The sequence below is a fragment of the Pseudophryne corroboree genome, chromosome 5 (genome assembly GCF_028390025.1).
Source record: "Pseudophryne corroboree isolate aPseCor3 chromosome 5, aPseCor3.hap2, whole genome shotgun sequence".
NCBI classification, from domain to species: domain Eukaryota; kingdom Metazoa; phylum Chordata; class Amphibia; order Anura; family Myobatrachidae; genus Pseudophryne; species Pseudophryne corroboree.
Genome location: NC_086448.1, coordinates 105,594,864 through 105,611,921, shown reverse-complemented (window position 1 = coordinate 105,611,921; position 17,058 = coordinate 105,594,864). Strand labels below are relative to the sequence as shown.

At 45.2% G+C, this 17,058-nt stretch overlaps 1 protein-coding gene across 1 annotated transcript in view; it reads right to left on the bottom strand.

Moving 5' to 3' along the window:
* Positions 1 to 17,058, bottom strand: part of LOC134927295 (macrophage mannose receptor 1-like) — a 425,485-nt gene that overhangs the window by 242,498 nt on the left and 165,929 nt on the right. The window contains exons 13-14 of the mRNA XM_063921541.1: positions 6,714 to 6,844; positions 25 to 112 (exon numbers count right to left, since the gene is read on the bottom strand). Coding sequence (XP_063777611.1) covers positions 25 to 112; positions 6,714 to 6,844 — 219 coding nt within the window. The remainder of the gene's footprint in view (positions 1 to 24; positions 113 to 6,713; positions 6,845 to 17,058) is intronic.

The window sequence follows — 17,058 nt, the reverse complement described above, 5'->3', positions numbered from 1 at the left end:
CACAACATACAATTAATTACTTACAGGTGTACCATCTGACCACGTAAAGCCTTCATCAGGATCACTGCTCACTAGGCCAACCCAGTAGGCCTGACTGAAAATAACGGGGCGCCTTAAAAGAAAGCAAACATTATATTAGGGCTAATTCAGATCTGATCGCAGCAGCAACATTTTTCTCTAATGGGCAAAACCATGTGCACTGCCGGTGGGGCAGAGTTAACATGTGCAGAGAGAGTTAGATTTGGGTGTGGTGTGTTCAATCTGCAATCTAATTTGCAGTGTAAAAATAAAGCAGCCAGTATTTACCATGCACAGAAATAAAATAACCCACCCAAATCTAACTCTCTCTGCACATGTTATATCTGCCTCCCCTGCAGTGCACATGGTTTTGCCCAACTGCTAAAAAAAAATTCCTGCTGCGATCAACTTGGAATTACCCCCCATGTGCACTGCAGGTGGGGCAGATATAAGATGTGCACTGAGAGCTAGATTTGCGTGGGGTGTGTTCAAACTGAAATCTAAATTGCAGTGTCAAAATTAGAGATGTGCGGCAAAACACTTTTCGGGTTTTGTGTTTTGGTTTTGGATCTGGATCTCCGCTCGTGTTTTGGATCTGGATCGGTTTTGCCAAAACCACCCTTTCGGGTTTGGTTTTGGATCTGGATTTTTTTTTTTTATTAAATACATAAAAACAGCTGAAATCACAGAATTTGTGGGTAATTTTGATCCTACGGTATTATTAACCTCAATAACATTCATTTCCACTCATTTCCAGTCTATTCTGAACACCTCGCAATATTGCTTTTAAGCCAAAAGGTTGCACCGAGGTCGCTGGATGACTAAACTAAGCAACGCAAGTGGACAACAAACACCTGGCCCATCTATCTAGGAGTGGCACTGCAGTGGCAGACAGGATGGCAGTTTTAAAAACTAGGCCCCAAAGATCACATAATGCAAAGAAGTAAAAGAGGTGCAAGATGTCCCACCCACATGTTTAAACAGGACATGCACAGTTTAATAAACCCATGATTTCAGCGACAGGTGGTACCCCTGGAAAAAGATCGCCAAGTTCTCCGAATCATAGCTAGCTACAAACATACCACCTCCTTATTTGATGACTTTTCACATTATGAGAAGAGGCAAGAGGAAGAGGACAGTGATAAGAAGATGATTAAAAATTAGAGAGGCACACGCAATCAGGAACAATACACAGGCTTTCACCTTCACTCCTATATTGGTGTGGAACGGAAAGGACTTCAACCAAGCAAATATATACCGTATATACTCGAGTATAAGTCGACCCGAATATAAGCCGAGGCACCTAATTTTACCACAAAAACCTGGGAAAACTTATTGACTCGAGTATAAGCCTAGGGTGGGAAATGCAGCTCTACCCGTACACAGCCCTCATAGTGCCAGATATGCCCCACAGTGCCAGATGTGCCCCACAGTGCCAGATATGCCCCACAGTGCCAGATGTGCCCCACAGTGCCAGATGTGCCAGATATGCCCCATAGTGCCAGATGTGCCCCACAGTGCCAGATGTGCCCTACAGTGCCAGATGGGCCAGATATGCCCCACAGTGCCAGATGTGCCCCATAGTGCCAGATGTGCCCCACAGTGCCAGATGTGCCAGATATGCCCCACAGTGCCAGATAAGCCCCACACTGCCAGATGTGCCCCACAGTGCCAGATATGCCCCACAGTGCCAGGTGTGCCAGATATGCCCCACAGTGCCAGTTGTGCCAGATATGCCCCACAGTGCCAGATGTGCCAGATATGCCCCACAGTGCTAGATACTTACCCTTCGTCGCTCCCGCGCTGTCTTTTGAAGGAGGGACACGGAGGGCACAGTGTGCGGCTCTCCTGTGTCCCTCCTACGTCTCTGGCGGCAGCGGCGTGTGTTAAAGGAAGTGCCGGTTCGTGCACTTCCTTTAACACACACACGCCGCTGCCGCCGGAGATGCAGGAGGGACACAGGAGAGCAGCGCGCTGTGCCCTCCGTGTCCCTCCTAACGCTGACTTGAGTATAAGCCGAGGTGGCTTTTTCAGCACAAAAAAAAGTGCTGAAAAAGTCGGCGTATACTCGATTATATACGGTAATTACCACTTTACTGGACAAACTGAAAAACTAGGGGCCAAAGCCTCCAAATTTGTACCCCCTTCTCCATTTTCAGGGATTAAGATACTCTCTGATTTAATGCTGGGATGCAAATAAACTGGTGAATACCACAGGATCAAGATTAGATATTTTCCCCTCCACAGAGTCTGGAGACTTACAGTATTTTGTGAAAATCTCGTGTGTTTCTTTTTTTTCCATTTTTTAATTGCATTTTTATTATCATATTTTGTGACAGATGCCTTATTTTTATTTTTCACAGCTCCCAGTTACACGCATGTGAGCATACCTGTGTGTTCCAATCACATGCATGTGAGCATACAGTGCCTGTGTGTCTTGTTTATTTTTTTATATTTAATTTTTAAATAAAGCAGCCCCTTAGATGTTTTAGCAGCCCCTTCTGAGCCCCCACAGCAGCTCCAGATGGGGCAAGTTGAGTTTGGGTGGGTTTGGTACAGCACTAAGCAGGACTGTGCAGTGAATTTTTGTTATTGAGCAACTGCCCTAGTGGAGCTTACCACGCTACAGTCGAAAATAATTTCATACTATAAGTAGGACTGTGGGAGGAAGCAATGCTATCCTCTGTGCCACAGCATGCCTTAGCCTGGTAAGCCAGACATCTTCCTGGCTGTAAGCCACCATGAGACTCCATAATGGGCCTTATTCAGTAACTGTTTGTGCCTCACAGGAGCTCCTGGCCCATCTAGTGCTGCAGTGCAATGGAAAGCTGATGCAATGCAAGATCACTGAAACTCTATTCTTCTAACACCGCGAGGTCTTGCGGTAACCCTACGCAGCCCTTAGGAAAATAATCCTGTACAACAAATGTGCATCTTGTAAATAAATAATCCCAAAATGTGGAACATCAATAATAAAGCAAAATTAAAGTTGACTAATTGGAGCCATTCATTTCAGTAAGTCCCTAACATGAAATAATTGAGAAGAACCTCTCTCTAATGCTCCGGCAGAAAATCTCACTTTGTCTTCTCCGACAGTTGCGCTGGATTATGATTCAGTCTCTTATGAGTCACACTGACTTTGGGCACAAATGTGGTCTCATTGAAAAACACTGTCAAAATTGCAATTTCCATTTCCACCTTTTGCGGCTATGTTTTCACAAATATGTTTGTGATGTTGAAGCTTGTTTCATATCTGCTCTAGGCTTTCATTTAAACTTAGGATCAAGTACAGCAGCACCCCTGGAATTATACGGCAGCACCCCTGGATTTATACAGTATAGGCAGCACCCCTGGAGAATTACACAGCATAGCAGAAAGGCAACAGCACCCCTGGATTTAAACGGAATTGGTGCAGCACCCCTGGACTGATAAGGCTGAGGAGCAGCACCCCATATAGAGCAGCAGCCCTGGAATGATGTGGCAAAGAAAAGATGTGCAAGATGGAATTGTCCTTGGGCCCTCCCACCCACCCTTATATTTCATAAACAGGATATGCATACTTTAAAAAAACCAATCATTTCAGCGACAGGGTCTGCCACATGACTGTGGCTGAAATGATTGGTTTGTTTGGGCCCCCACAAAAAAAGTATTAATCTCTACTTGCACAAACTGGCTCTACAGTGGCAAGATGTCGTCCTCATCCTCTGATTCCACCCCCTCCAGTGGTTACATCCTCATCCTCACAGAGAAATAATATTCAAACAAACCACATCATTTAGGTGTCAGTGGACTGATTATGCTATTACCCAAAGTTTCTGAACTTGACAATGACTTATGATGAATGCGCTGCAGGTGACGTATTAGGGAGGATGTTCCTAGGTGTTAACGTTCTTACCCCTGCTTATTATGGATTGACAAAGGCAACAGATGGCTTGACACCAGTTGTCCGGATTTGTGGAGAGATAATTCCACACCGAAGAGGTGGCTCTTTTGGTATTTTGCCCGGGCATGACAATGGGCTTTTTCATCCCATGGCCAACAACTGTCTCCACTGGTGCCTTATTCAAACAAACCACATCACCATCAGAATCCTCATTGTCAACTTCCTCCTCAGCGCCAGCTACACTCATATCCTCCTCATCCTGGTGTACTTCTACAGTGACATCCACAATCTCAATATCAGCAACTGGACTGGCGGTGCTCCTCCCAGCACTTGCAGAGGATGTGCAAATGGTGGTAGGAGCCTCCTCTTCCAATACAGTGTTGGGAAGGTCAGGCCTAGACATCGCAACCGCGGACAGTGTCAGCACCCCAGTATTTTTACAACACCCCTGTAATTTTACAGCATACAAGACAAGGCTAGTGTACATTTATTTTCACTGCACCCCTGTATTTTTACAGCATACAGAACCAATGTACTTTGTTTTAACAGCAGCACCCCTGTATTTTTACAGCATACAGAACCAGTGTACTTTTTTAACAGCAGCACCCCTGTATTTTTACAGCGTACAGGACCAGTGTACATTTATTTTCACAGCAGCACCCCAGAATTTTTGCAGCATACAAAACAGGGCCACCGTACATTTATTTTAACAGCAGCACCCCTGTATTTTTGCAGCATACAGGACCAGTGTACATTTATTTTCACAGCAGCACTCCTGTATTTTTACAGCATACAGGACCAGTGTACTTTTATTTTAACAGCAGCACCCCTGTATTTTTACAGCATACAGGACCAGTGTACTTTTATTTTAACAGCTGCACCCCTGTATTCTTACAACATACAGGACCAGTGTACATTTATTTTCACAGCAGCACCCCAGACCTTTTAAAGCATACAAGACAGGGCCAGTGTCTACATTTATTTTCACTGCACCCCTTAATTTTTACAGCCAGCACCCCTGTATATTCACAGCATACAGGACAGTACCCTTGCCCCTTGTACAACACAGTGACAGCCAGGACAGCAACACCCATGTACAGATGCAGCACCCCTAACTGCACATGAAACACCAGTGACAGCCAGGACAGCACCCCTAACAGCACAGGGACACCACAGTGACAGGAACAGCACACCTATAGAGCACACACTGACCCCACCCGACGCCACCACCCACAGAGCGAGACAGAGGTCTGTCCCTCTCCCTTTCCAAGTCCAGAGTGAAAATGTCAGCGATGCGCGGCTCCTTATATGGAATCCAAATCTCGCTAGAATCCGACAGCGGGATGATGACGTTTTGCCTCATTCTGGGATCCGAGTTGGTTCTCTGAGAACCGAACCCACTCATCTCTAGTAAAAATAAAGCAGACAGTATTTACCCTGCAGAGAAACAAAATAACCCACCCAAATCTAACTCTCTATGCACATGTTACATATGACCCACCTGCAGTGCACATGGTTTTGCTGATTAGAGAAAGATTTTGCTTTTGCAATCAGGTCTGAGTTAGGCCCATAGTCTTTGCAACATGCACAACTGTAGACAATACATTTATAATACTAGACTTAACATATGATATACTGTATACAATGTAAATATTAAACATTGTTTTCCTTCTTTTCACTGGAGCTACATTACTCTTCAGACATCAGGCCGTTTTTGCAGCAATATTTTCATGGATTGAATAAAAGTTATATTTTAATGACAAAAATTAATCACAAGTACAGTGCACCACATCCCAATAGTGTCAACTGTTGTTGTTCTTGGACTAATGACATATGGCACAAGACCAGTTGGTGGCCAAAATGAAAAAAACTAAACTTTACAACAATATCCTCACACATCTGTTAGTTCTTGATTAGCGATGAAAATATTATTATACTAAGCTACCCTGATTGTTATCAACTTCATCTCAACACATTTACTAATGAGCAGCTGATTAATTTACTGGCATGGCGCGCTAAGGTACAGTAAATTAATTAAACCATGGGGGAGATATATCAACGAGTAGGGAAGTGAACAGGTTTAGAAGGTGTCCATAGCCATACCCTCCAACTGTACCTTTTTGGCAGGTACAGTACCTTTTTTTTATGGCCTGTACCAGTTTTTGGCTCTCCAAACTTCCATTGAAAGTATAGGAAAAGGGGTGTGGCCACGATCTTGAACCTATTTTTGTGTGTAAAATGTTGGAGGGTATGGCATAGCAACGATTCGGCCTCTAGCTATTATTTTATGGAATGTACTTGATAAAAGCTAGCTAGAAGCTAAGTCTCTTCCCTCTTGTGAAGATTTAATACATTCCCCCTTATAACCTGAGCCATCACCCCAGCCCTTCCTTAGACATTTCTAATCCTGGTTCATGTATTCCCAGTAAGCAGTAAGCACGTTTGTCATGGCTGTCTGGATCAATATGTATGCAGTATGTGACACATACAGTTGGTGTAAATGTAGTATTTAAGTGGTGTTGCCTACAGCAACCAATCAGATTTTAGCTATAATTTCTCTATTGCATTCTAGGACATGATAGACAGAATTTGATCGGTTGCTGTGGGCTCCACTTTTCTGTTTTAGATGCTTTAAAAAAATCTAACCCTTAACCTCATTTATGGAACTTCAGTATCTTCCAGTAGACTGTAAGTTTGTGAGCAAGGCTCTTTTATCTCCATTCTTGCTTTATTACTATGTTTGTCTCCATCTGTAAAGTGCTGCTGAGTATGCCGCCTCAGTATACTGTAAATACACTGTAATAATACTTACATTAGCATTGTCCGTACTATTCGCTTTTCCTCCTCACTGCTTATACTGAGTAAGTCACCTCCTATTGCTCGGCAAAAATCCCTGGCTTCATACCATGACTTCTTCTTATCTGCTTCTTCTGTATAGTAATGCTGGAGAAATATATAAATAACATGCTTATCACATTCCATTCACTTCCATTCATACCGCCGCTTCTAAAATTCTACTTCAACCACCGAATATGTAAATACAGTGGTTGCGTATCGGATACTGGCAGTCAAGATGCCGGCAGTCAGAATACCGAACCCAGTGTCTTGACTGCTTGAAATCCTGACAGGGGTGCTGGAGGTAAGTAACCCTAATCCTAACCCTCCCCCTAACCCTCTCTTCCTGCAGCCTAACCCTCCCTTCCCACAGCCTAACCTTTCTCCCGCATCCTAATCCTAACCCTTCCCCCCCCCCCGCAGCCTAACCCTAATCCTCCCCCACAGCTTAACCCTAACCTCCCCGGCATTCTTACAATTGGGATACCGGATTAGGGATCCCGGTATTGGCTATTCTAACTGCCGGGATCCCTAAGCTTTGTATGTCAATGGATAGATACAGCTAAATAGCTTTTACATGTCTACTTGCACCCATGAGTTAATAGCGATGGGTCATCCTCAGATAAGATACATGACATTTGTAAAATAGAAGTAAAGACTAAACTTCCTAGTGGGAAACAATCATAAACCCTTCTACACTTTCACAAATCTGCTGTCTATCCCATTCATCTGCTGAGAGATGTCATACTGGAAAGTTCAGTTTTGTGCATCATTCTTGATTGGTAGCATAGAGTAGAAGTGCACAGAACCCTTATACATTACCAGCAGAGCAGGCGCAACCAGCCCAGCAAGGGTATACAGTGCAGGTAGGCGACGGGGCTGAGGAGGTGCTCTTCTGCTCTGCTACGCTGTTGTTGTTGCCGGCTGTCACTGCGTCTGTCACACTGTATGACAGGCAGCGGCGCCTGCAGTGGGAAGCGCGGCTCTCCGGCTCCCTCCTCCTCTCTGCTGTACCTGTCAAGTTATATAACAGGCAACTGCACCAGCTGCTTCAAGCTGATCTCCCGTGTAAGTACCTCACACTCACCCTCTCTCCTCTCCTGTGGATATATGTGTAAGGAGGAGCACTACTTTTGTGGGTATTATGTGTGGCACTACTACTGTGGATGTTAAGTATAAGGGCTACTACTACTGTGGGTATTATGCCTGTACTGGGTCTATTACTGTGGGCATTGTGCATAAGAGGCACTACTCTGTGGGGTAACATGTATAAGAGGCACTACTGCTGTGTAGCTTAACTTAAATAAGGGGCACTACTGTGTGTCGTAATATGAATTAGGAGAACTACTGTGTGTCGTAACTAATGATGAGCGGGTTCGGTTCGTCGGAATCCGAACCCCCCCGAACTTCACCCTTTTTACACGGGTCCGAGGCAGGTTCGAACCTTCTCGCCTTGCTCGGCTAACCCGAGCGCGCCCAAACGTCATCATCCCGCTGTCGTATTCTCGCGAGATTCGGATTCTATATAAGGAGCCGCGCGTCGCCGCCATTTTCACTCGTGCATTGGAGATGATAGGGAGAGGACGTGGCTGGCGTCCTCTCCGTTTATTGTTGAACTTGATGCATTATTGCTTAATTGTGGGGAGGACTGGGGAGCAGCTGTATAATATAGGACTAGGAGGAGTACAGTGCAGAGTTTTGCTGATCAGTGACCACCAGTTATCCGTTCTCTGCCTGAAAAAAAACGCTCCATATCTGTGCTCAGTGTGCTGCATATATATCTGTGCTCACACTGCTTAATTGTGGGGACTGGGGAGCAGCTGTATTATATAGCAGGAGTACAGTGCAGAGTTTTGCTGACAGTGACCACCAGCATATGTTGTCTGCCTGAACAAACACTCCATATCTGTGCTCAGTGTGCTGCTTTATTGTGGGGACTGGGGACCACCAGTATAATTATTATAATATAGAAGGAGTACAGTGCAGAGTTTTGCTGACCAGTGACCACCAGTATATAATATATAGCAGTACGGTACGGAAGGCCACTGCTGTACCTACCTCTGTGTCGTCATTAAGTATACTATCCATCTACATTTTATACCTGTGGTGCATTTTAGTTTTGCAGTTTGCTGACACAGTGACCACCAGTATACTATATATAGCAGTACGGTACGGAAGGCCACTGCTGTACCTACCTCTGTGTCGTCATTAAGTATACTATACATCTACATTCTATACCTGTGGTGCATTTTAGTTTTGCAGTTTGCTGACACAGTGACCACCAGTATACTATATATAGCAGTACGGTACGGAAGGCCACTGCTGTACCTACCTCTGTGTCGTCATTAAGTAGACTATCCATCTACATTCTATACCTGTGGTGCATTTTAGTTTTGCAGTTTGCTGACACAGTGACCACCAGTATACTATATATAGCAGTACGGTACGGAAGGCCACTGCTGTACCTACCTCTGTGTCGTCATTAAGTAGACTATCCATCTACATTCTATACCTGTGGTGCATTTTAGTTTTGCAGTTTGCTGACAGTGACCACCAGTATATATAGCAGTACGGTAGGGAAGGCCACTGCTGTACCTACCTCTGTGTCGTCAAGTATACTATCCACCTACATTCTATACCTGTGGTGCATTTTAGTTTTGCAGTTTGCTGACACAGTGACCACCAGTATACTATATATAGCAGTACGGTACAGAAGGCCACTGCTGTACCTACCTCTGTGTCGTCATTAAGTATACTATCCATCTACATTCTATACCTATGGTGCATTTTAGTTTTGCAGTTTGCTGACACAGTGACCACCAGTATACTATATATAGCAGTACGGTACGGAAGGCCACTGCTGTACCTATCTCTGTGTCGTCATTAAATAGACAATCCATCTACATTCTATACCTGTGGTGCATTTTAGTTTTGCAGTTTGCTGACACAGTGACCACCAGTATACTATATATAGCAGTACGGTACGGAAGGCCACTGCTGTACCTACCTCTGTGTCATCATTAAGTAGACTATCCATCTACATTCTATACCTGTGGTGCATTTTAGTTTTGCCGTTTGCTGACAGTGACCACCAGTATATATAGCAGTACGGTAGGGAAGGCCACTGCTGTATCTACCTCTGTGTCGTCAAGTATACTATCCACCTACATTCTATACCTGTGGTGCATTTTAGTTTTGCAGTTTGCTGACAGTGACCACCAGTATATATAGCAGTACGGTAGGGAAGGCCACTGCTGTACCTACCTCTGTGTCGTCAAGTATACTATCCATCTACATTCTATACCTGTGGTGCATTTTACCTCATTGCGCCTCTTTTTTTCTTTGCACCATGTGCTGTTTGGGGACTATTTTTTTGAAGTGCCATCCTGCCTGACACTGCAGTGCCACTCCTAGATGGGCCAAGTGTTTGTGTCAGCCACTTGTGTCGCTTATCTTAGTCACACAGCGACCTTGGTGCGACTCTTTTTTTCTTTGCATCATGTGCTGTTTGGGGACTATTTTTTTGAAGTGCCATCCTGCCTGACACTGCAGTGCCACTCCTAGATGGCCAAGTGTTTGTGTCGGCCACTTGTGTCGCTTATCTTAGTCACACAGCGACCTTGGTGCGCCTCTTTTTTTCTTTGCATCATGTGCTGTTTGGGGACAATTTTTTTGAAGTTCCATCCTGCCTGACACTGCAGTGCCACTCCTAGATGGGCCAGGTGTTTGTGGCGGCCACTTGTGTCGCTTAGCTTAACCATCCAGCGACCTTGGTGCAAATTTTAGTACTAAAAATAATATTGTGAGGTGTTAGGTGTTCAGAATAGACTGGAAATGAGTGGAAATTATGGTTATTGAGGTTAATAATACTATGGGATCACAATGACCCCCAAATTCTGTTTTTTTAGGGTTTTTTGAAAAAAAAACACCCGAATCCAAAACACACCCGAATCCAACATAATATTTTCGGTGAGGTTTTGCCAAAACGCGTCCGAATCCAAAACACGGCCGCGGAACCGAATCCAAAACCAAAGCACAAAACCCGAAAAATGTCCGGTGCACATCACTAGTCGTAACATGAATAAGGTACACCATATAATATGAATCAGGGGCACTATGTGCGGTGTAATGTGAATAAGATTGTGCTACCGTGTGGCATAATTTGAATTAGGGGTACTATTGTGTGGCCATACCCATTCCTTGTGAGACCACACCGTGTTTTGTGCTGTCCCTTTATACATATGGGAGGGAGGGTGCAAATTTATAATTTGCAGGTTGTGGTGGTGGGGGGTTTGTCAAATACCCTAGCACAGGCAATGATTACAAGTCTAAATGGGATGTAGTTATGTGACCGGCGGTCAGGAGACCATCGGTCACAACACCTCCTCCTACATCCTGCCCCCATGCCGGCAAAATAAATTTAAATGGTCTGAGGAGAAACGTAAACTTGCCAATATGCCATTTACGACACGGAGTGGCAAGGAACTTAGCCGTTCCTTGCCACTCCGTGTCGTAAATGGCATATTGGCAAGTTTACGTTTCTCCTCAGCTCTGGCCTATGTTCATGACTAGTGGTTCAGCTTCACATGACGATAGTAGCCCTCATCCTCCAGCTAGAAAAATGATAAGAGTTAAGCTGGCAAAAGCACAGCAAAGAACTGTGCGTTCGAAGATAGTATCACAAATTCCCAAGGAAAGTCCAAGTGTGTCGGTTGCGATGCCTGACCTTTCCAACACTGGATGGGAAGAGGTGGCTCCTTCCACCATTTGCACGCCCTCTGCAAGTGCTGGAAGGAGCACCCACAGTCCAGTTTCTGATATTCAAATTGAAGATGTCACTGTTGAAATACACCAGGATGAGGATATGGGTGTTGCTGGCACTGAGGAGGAAGTTGAGGAGGGGGATTCTGATGGTGATGTGGTTCAAATTCGGACAACAGGTGTCAAGCTGTGTGTTGCCTTTATCAATCCAGGAACATCCTCCTTTATACGTCACCTGCAGCGCAATCATCAGAAGTCATTGTCAAGTTCACAAACTTTGGATAAGGGCGTAAGCAGTCCACTGACACCTAAATACCTTCTTCCTCTTGTACCCAAGCTCCTGCAAGCCACACCACCAACTCCCTGAACGTCAATTTCCTCCTCAGTCAGGAACGTCAGTAGTCCTGCAGGCCATGTCACTGGCATGACTGACGAGTCCTATCCTAACCGGGATTCCTCCGGAGGATCCTTGAGTGGTACGCCTACTGCTGCTGCCGCTGCTGTTGTTGCTGCTAGGAGTCAATTGTCATCCCAGAGGGGAAGTCGGAAGACCACTCGTCCTACTTCAACTAAACAATTGACAGTCCAACAGTCCTTTGCGAGGAAGATGAAATATGACAGCAGTCATCCTGTTGCAAAGCGGATAACTGAGGCCTTGACAGCTATGTTGGTGTTAGACGTGCGTCCGGTATCCGCCATTAGTGCAGTTGGATTTAGACAATTGATGTTGGTAGTGTGTCACCGGTACCAAATCCCATCTAGATTCCACTTCACTAGGAAAATGATTCCCGGACTGTACAGGGACATTAAGAAAAGTGTTCTCAGTGTCCTGAAAAATGCGGTTGTACCCAGTGTCCACTTAACCACGGACATGTGGACAAGTGGAGCAGGGCAAACTAAGGACTACATGACTGTGACAGCCCACTGGGTAGATGTATTGCCTCCCGCAGCAACAACAGCAGCGGCACCTGTAGCAGCATCTCACAAACGCCAGCTCATTCCTAGGCAGGCTACGCTTTGTATCACTGCTTTCCATAAGAGGCACACAGCTGACAACCTCTTACGGAAACTGAGGGACATCATCGCACAATGGCTTACCCCACTTAGACTCTCCTGGGGATTTGTGATATCCGCCAACACCACCAATATTGTGCATGCATTACATCTGGGCAAATACCAGCACGTCCCATGTTTTGCACATATAATTAATTTGGTGGTGCAGAATTTTTTGAAAAATGACAGGGGCATACAGGAGATACTGTCGGTGGCCCCAAAAATTGCGGGCCACTTTCGGCATTCAGCCACTGTGTGCCGAAGACTGGAACACCAGCAAACACTCCTGAACCTGTCCTGCCATCACCTGAAGCAAGAGGTTGTAATGAGGTGGAATTCAACACTCTATATGCTTCAGAGAATGGAGGAGCAGCAAAAGGCAATTCAAGCCTATACATCCACCTACGATATAGGCAAAAGAGGGGGAATGTACCTGACTCAAGCGCAGTGGAGAATGATTTCCATGCTGTGCAAGGTTCTCCAACCCTTCGAACTTGCCACACGTGAAGTCAGTTCAGACACTGCCAGCTTGAGTCAGGTCATTCTCCTCATCAGGCTTTTGCTGAAGCAGCTGGAGAAATTGAAGGAGGAGCTAAGACTCTGCAAAGTATGTGGGACTTGTGGATGGAGCCCTTCATTCGCTTTGCCAGGATTCAAGGGTGGTCAATCTGTTGAAACCAGAGCACTAAATTTTGGCCACCGTGCCCGATCCTAGGTATAAAGCCTATGTTGTATCTCTCTTTCTGGCAGACACAAGTCTGCAGAGGTTCAAAGACCTGCTGGTGAGACAATTGTCAACTCAAGCGGAACGTGACCCATCCACAGCAGGTCCTTCATTTTCTCCCGCAACTGGGACTGCGAGGAAAAGGATAAAATTTCACAGCCCACCCACTCGCGGTGATGCAGGGCAGTCAGGAGCGAGTGCTGACATCTGGTCCGGACTGAAGGACCTGCCAACGATTACTGACATGTCTACTGTCACTGCATATGATGCTGTCACCATTGAAAGAATGGTGGAGGATTATATGGGTGACAGCATCCAAGTAGGCATATCAGACAGTCCGAATTTATACTGGCAGGAAAAAGAGGCAATTTGGAGGCCCTTGCACAAACTGGCTTTATTTGACCTAAGTTGCCCCCCCTCCAGTGTGCACTCCGAAAGAGTGTTTAGTGCAGCCGGTAACCTTGTCAGCGATCGGCGTAGGAGGTTATTTCCACAAAATGTGGAGAAGATGATGTTCATCAAAATTAATCATAAATTCCTCCAGGAAGACCTTTACCAGCAATTGCCTCCAGAAAGTACACAGGGACCTGTGATGGTGGATTCCAGTGGGAACGAATTAATACTCTGTGAGGAGGAGGATGTACACACTGAAAGGGGTGAGGAATCGGATAATGAGGATGAGGACGACATCTTGCCTCTGTAGAGCCAGTTTGTGCAAGGAGAGATGAATTGCTTCTTTTTTGGTGGGGGGATTAATTGCTTCTCTTTTTGTGGGGGCCCAAACAAACCAATCATTTCAGCAACAGGCGTGTGGCAGACCCTGTCGCTGAAATGATTGGTTTGTTCAAGTGTGCATGTCCTGTTTATACAACATAAGGGTGGGTGGGAGTGCCCAAAGGCAATTCCATCTTTAACTTCTTTGTTTTCTTTGCATTATGTGCTGTTTGTGGCCTAGTTTTTATAACTGCCATCCTGTCTGACACTGCAGTGCCACTCCTAGATGGGCCATGTGTTTGTGCCGCACACTTGTGTCGCATAGCTTAGTCATCCAGTGACCTCGTTGCACCTCTTTTTCTTCTTTGCATTTTGTGCTCTTTGGGGCCTAGTTTTTAAAAGTGCCATCCTGTCTGCCACTGGAGTGCCACCCCTAGATGGGCCAGGTGTTTGTGCCGCCCACTTGGGTCGCTTAGCTTAGTCATCCAGCTACCTCACTGCACCTCTTTTTCTTTGCATTATGTGCTCTTTGGGGCCTAGTTTTTAAAAGTGCCATCCTGTCTGACACTGCAGTGCCACTCCTAGATGGGCCAGGTGTTTGTGCCGCCAACTTGGGTCTCTTAGCTTAGTCATCCAGCTACCTCACTGCACCTCTTTTTCTTTGCATTATGTGCTCTTTGGGACCTAGTTTTTAAAAGTGCCATCCTGTCTGACACTGCAGTGCCACTCCTAGATGGGCCAGGTGTTTGTGCCGCCCACTTGGGTCGCTTTGCTTAGTAATTCAGTGTTCAGAATAGATTGGAAATGAGTGGAAATTAATGTTATTGAGGTTAATAATACCGTAGGATCAAAATTACCCCCAAATTCTGTGATTTTAGCTGTTTTTGTTTTTTTTTTTAAATCATCCAGATCCAAAACCAAAACCAATATCCAAACCCGAAAGGGTGGTTTTGGCAAAACCAATCCAGATCCAAAACACGACACGAAAAGTGCCCGCGGCACATCTCTAAAAATAACCCACTCAAATGTAATGCACGTTTTATCTGCTCCAACTGCAGATTTTTATTTATTTATTTATTATCAGTTTCTTATATAGCGCAGCAAATTCCGTTGCGCTTTACAATTGGAAATAAAGATATAACAAGACTGGGTAATAACAAACAGTCATAGAGGTAGGAGGGCCCTGCTCGCAAGCTTACAAGCTATAGGGAAATAGGCATTGATACACAAGGATAGGTGTTATCTATTGCATAGTTGTCCACCAGATTGCAAAGGTTCTTGGTGGGCTGTATGATAAGATCACACAGCAATGATGAACCGGGGTCGGGAGGAAGGTGAGAAGACATGTGAGGATATGTGTGGACTGTGCAGAGTGGATGCAATTTGATAGGAAGGTTTATGAAAGTTATGTGGGCGGTTCTGGAATTTGATACGCTTTCCTGAAGAGGTGAGTTTTCAGGGAACGCTTGAAGGTTTGGAGACTAGAGGAGAGTCTTATTGTGCATGGTAGGGCATTCCACAGAGTGGGTGCAGCCCGATGAAAGTCCTGCAATCATGAGTGGGAGCGAGTAATGAGTGTGGATGAGAGACTCAGATCTTGTGAAGAGCGAAGAGGTCGGGTTGGAAGATATTTTGAGATGAGCGAAGAGATGTACTTTGGTGTAGTTTGGTTAATGGCCTTGTGTGTAAGTAAAAGTATTTTATATTGAATACGGTAGAATACAGGTAACCAATGGAGGGACTGACAGAGTGGTCCAGTATAAGCAAGATTGGTTTTATTGCTGTCCAGATAGTAAAGAAACAATGCCAATCATTCTCATGAAGAAAAATGTTGGATAACCGTACTCTTGTTTTACTGCTCTCAACCACTAGGCGTCATTTATTACTGTGCAGAATCTACTTCCCTCCACTGCTGTTGTCTATGGGGCATATTCAGTTATCCCATGGGAAATGTTTACCGCCACTTACATTAACTAGACTATTGTGTGGTATTTTCATTTAGCGCCGATTAATGCTCAATCCAATTGTAAAAGTGGTCGCACGATAATTTTCTATGATGTTAGCCGCATTAATTGTGAGGAAAAAGTGCAAACTCTTATCCCAGGCCTGGACGTGTGGGAACTTTTAACACAGGCCTGGACCTGTTGGAGAGGCCCGGCAGGGGCCCGTATCTGCCCCCTTCCCCAAACTGCACTGGCACTTCAGGCAGGGATAGAAAACAGAGTGCTGGGCTGGGGAGAGAGGCTGATGCGGCAGCAGTCAATCCACTCTCCCTGCACTATGTGGTGGTGGGGAGGGGGGAACTGCCTAGATCTGCCCCTCTGACCAGTCTGAGCCACTGGCGCCCACCTGTGCGCACATAGTATATTTTCAATATGCTGGTGTCAGAGTCGAAAAATATCATGATTCATATGCCTTGTATTAACCCCTAATGCGTGCGCATGCTGCTCATCGCCTGGTCCCCCGTGCGTACACATCCCCGCAGATTTTGTAAGGGACGCTCCAGCGTCTCGTGCGCATGGGATGTGTAAATACGGCGGAGTTTGTGAGCTTGTAGCGTGCGACTCGATCGTGACATATTTAACCCAAATAGCGTAATAATATATTATAGTTAATATTCCCCTTAACAATGTCAGCAAGTATGGTAAGTTTAAAACCTCTTAGACAGAGATTCCTCTTTGCATGCTGGGAGGGCTCAGACAGAGGTTGGAGGGTAGTGTTTGGTGTCCAGCTGTGGGGTATTGAAGGGGTGTTGTGCCTATGATAATTGGGAGGGATTCGCATAGTTCCTGCTCATGGTTATGCACAGAAGTAGAAAATAAGATTAATTGCATTCCGAATAAATTACACAAGTGCAGGGTAGGTGAATAGAATTCAGTCATTTATTTCCCACAGACGGAATACAATAGCTTTATTTACACTAAGCTTTGAGATTCTATGAAGAGGGCTTACACCTTTGTTTATGAATAGGTCCAGGTTTCTCTCCAGATGAATGAGTGCTGAGATGTCATTGTCTCAACTGAAAGAGGGGACAGTGGGGTAAACAAAGCCCAGAGACAGAGTTTGTTTG